Source organism: Oryza sativa, chromosome 12, assembly GCF_034140825.1.
Source record: "Oryza sativa Japonica Group chromosome 12, ASM3414082v1".
Taxonomy (NCBI): Eukaryota; Viridiplantae; Streptophyta; class Magnoliopsida; order Poales; family Poaceae; genus Oryza; species Oryza sativa.
In genome coordinates this window covers 28,077,056-28,080,311 of record NC_089046.1, presented here as the reverse complement: position 1 = coordinate 28,080,311, position 3,256 = coordinate 28,077,056, and the positions used below count along the sequence as shown (strand labels likewise).

Here is a 3,256-nt window from a genome sequence, read left to right as displayed (position 1 = left end):
TAATTAATTAACCTGCAGCCTCAATTATTTGGTCTCTGACTCGTGCTTAAGTATACACTATCATGCGCAGGAAGACAGATTTACAGGTGGATGGATGATTTGTGATGATTATTCGTGATTTGCGATAAATGGTCCCTGGTAATTAATTATTTGAGAGTACAGACGAAGGAATGAATTAAAATTATTAATTATCCAAAAAAAGTAGTATTTGTAAGAAACTCATGCATGAAAAGTCTTTTTAAAAGAAAAATGGCACCATTATTTAAGTACTTTTGCAGTGAGCATATGGTACTTAATTGAGCACTGTGCATGTGGAAGGAAGGCAATCTCACAACAATTAAATTACACTCTGTTCATGCAGTTCAGTCGACGTTATACATGCCCTTGAATCGAATCAATATCTTTGTGTCTGTCTGTCTCTTGCTGGACTCTGCTTCTGCTAAGCTTATTTATAGGCCTCCACTCACTCATCTCTCCTTGCACTCCTCCCTGCATGCAAGCTCCTCTATCTAGCTAGCTACTCTACTCTACTCGATCAAGATCAAGATCTATCATGGACGCAGCAGCAGCCATGGAGAAGCAGCAGCAGCCGGGCGAGAAGAAGATCACCGGCGGCGAGGAGGAGGAGGAGGAGGAGGTGATCAGCAGCGTCCGGTACCGAGGATGGAAGTCGATGCCATACGTGATAGGGAACGAGACGTTCGAGAAGCTGGGCACCATCGGCACCACCGCCAACCTGCTGGTGTACCTCACCACCGTCTACCACCTCCCCAGCGTCCGCGCCGCCACCCTCCTCAACTTCTTCTCCGGCACCACCAACCTCGCCCCCCTCCTCGGCGCCTTCCTCTCCGACACCTTCCTCGGCCGCTACACCACCATCGCCGCCGCCTCCCTCGCCTCCTGCCTCGGCATGCTTGTGCTTACCCTCACCGCCGCCATCCCATCTCTCCACCCCCCACCTTGCACTGCCTCCTCTTCCTCGTCGTCGTGCCAGGGCCCCACACACGGCCAGCTCGCCGCTCTCCTCGCCGCCTTCGCCTTCCTCGTCGTCGGCGCCGGCGGCATCCGCCCCTGCAACCTCGCCTTCGGCGCCGACCAGTTCGACCCGCGCACCGACTCCGGCCGCCGCGGCATTGCCAGCTTCTTCAACTGGTACTACTTCACCTTCACCGTCGCCATGATGCTCTCCGCCACCCTCATCATCTACCTCCAGAGCAACGTCAGCTGGGCGATCGGACTCGCCGTCCCCGCCGCCCTCATGGCCATCTCCTGCGCGCTCTTCTTCATGGGCACCCGCCTCTACGTCCGCGTCCGCCCCGAGGGCAGCCCCTTCACCAGCTTCGCCCGGGTCATCGTCGCCGCCGTCCGCAAGCGCCGCGTCCCCGCACCGGCCTCCGCCGACGACCTGTTCGACCCGCCGCACCAGAGCAAGCTGGTGGCCAAGATCGCGTACACGGACCAGTTCCGGTGCCTGGACAAGGCCGCCGTGGTGACGCCGGAGTCGAGATCGAGCCCGTGGCGGCTGTGCACGGTGCAGCAGGTGGAGGAGGTGAAGTGCCTGGCGCGGATCATCCCGGTGTGGTCGGCGGGGATCGTGTACTTCATCGTGGTAACGCAGCTGGGCACGTTCGTGGTGCTCCAGGCGCTGCAGATGGACCGGCGGCTGACGAGGTGGTGGGCGTTCGAGGTGCCGGCGGGGTCGATGGTGGTGTTCAACATGATGGCGATGACGGTGTGGATCCCGGTGTACGACCGGGTGGTGGTGCCGGCGCTGCGGCGGGTGACGGGGAAGGAGGGCGGGATCAGCCAGCTGCAGCGCATCGGGGTGGGGCTGGTGCTGTCGGTGGCGACGATGGTGGTGGCGGCGGCGGTGGAGCAGCGGCGGCGCCGGCTGGGCGCGGTGGGAGTGAAGATGTCGTTCCTGTGGCTGGTGCCGCAGCAGGTGGCGGCGGGGATGTCGGAGGCGTTCGCGGCGATCGGGCAGACGGAGCTGTACTACAGGCAGTTCCCGGAGAACATGAGGAGCGTGGCGGGGGCGCTCTTCTTCCTGGCGTTCGCGCTGGCCAACTACGCGAGCGGCTTCATGGTGGCGGCGGTGCACCGGACCACGGGGTGGCTGGCGCAGGATCTGAACCACGCCCGCCTCGACCTCTTCTACCTAACCGTCGCGGCCATCGCGGCGGCCAACGTCTGCTACTTCCTCCTCTGCGCCCGCTGGTACAGGTTCAAGAACACCACCATCGCCGACCACGTCGAGCTGCCGGATTATCATCATCATCAGCCCGGAACCGCCAACACCATAGCCTCCAAGGTTTAATTAATTTTATTATCACAATCGATCACTCTACTGTAGATGGTAGATAGATTTAGAGGTACGTCATCGATCGATGCATCACCATACACAGTAGGAGTATAATATCTGTATGTATCAGACGCAAAAACACTATAATCTCTTCTTCCTCCTCACTCTCACGCGTTCCACGGCAAGCCAATAGCCCAATACTACGTACAATCGCCTTCCTATTTTATGTTAACAAGAAAAATGTTACTAACTCACTTTATAGGAAAAAACCGGAAAATAATTCTAAAGCGAGGAGAACCATAAAAACAACTATATGGAGAGAAAAACAGAGAAAAAAAACTCTGATGGCATCAAGTCCACCACTACTGCAAGCAGATATTTCCAATGGCTTTTCGTAGACCTGCCACAAACGCCAACAGCCAATCTATCTATCTATTATATTATTAAAGAAATAGAAAAAAGAGCCTCCACGTTCGCTCTCATGGCCTAGAAATTCTCACATTAATCGGAGAAAAAGAAAAAGCAGAGTCTATATAGAAATACAATTTAAAAATAACGAAAATTCGGAATTAAAAAAATAAGGAATATTAGAAGAGGAGACTAGAGTAGTTATTACACATTAGTAGTTTCGTAAAGTTATTGCAAAATTTAAAATTATGTTGTCATTGTAATATATTTTAATAATATAATGAGAAAACATATATGCTATTATATGAGAGAAAATATAATGATGTTAGCCGAGCAATCTGCGCGGGCCACCATGCTAGTTATCTTTGGATATCACAATTTTTTACAAGCGTGCACCTTAACCACGCGTATAAAAAATGATTTTTCATACGACCTCCTTAATAAGGCGAAAAAATCGATTTTTTTCAAGCATGTACTTAAAGACTTAAAACAATTGACTACACAAGATATTTGAGAGTCCCATTGGTCGGTCTAATAAGCTAAAGA

The 3,256-nt window shown here is 52.7% G+C and overlaps 1 protein-coding gene across 1 annotated transcript; it reads left to right on the top strand.

Annotated features, from left to right (window-relative positions):
• The first annotated feature begins 299 nt into the window (after positions 1–299).
• Positions 300–2,466, top strand: LOC4352906 (protein NRT1/ PTR FAMILY 2.11). Its single transcript, XM_015764993.3, has one exon. The coding sequence runs from the start codon at positions 554–556 to the stop codon at positions 2,315–2,317; it is 1,764 nt and encodes a 587-aa protein (XP_015620479.1). The 5' UTR covers positions 300–553; the 3' UTR covers positions 2,318–2,466.
• Positions 2,467–3,256: the final 790 nt, after the last annotated feature.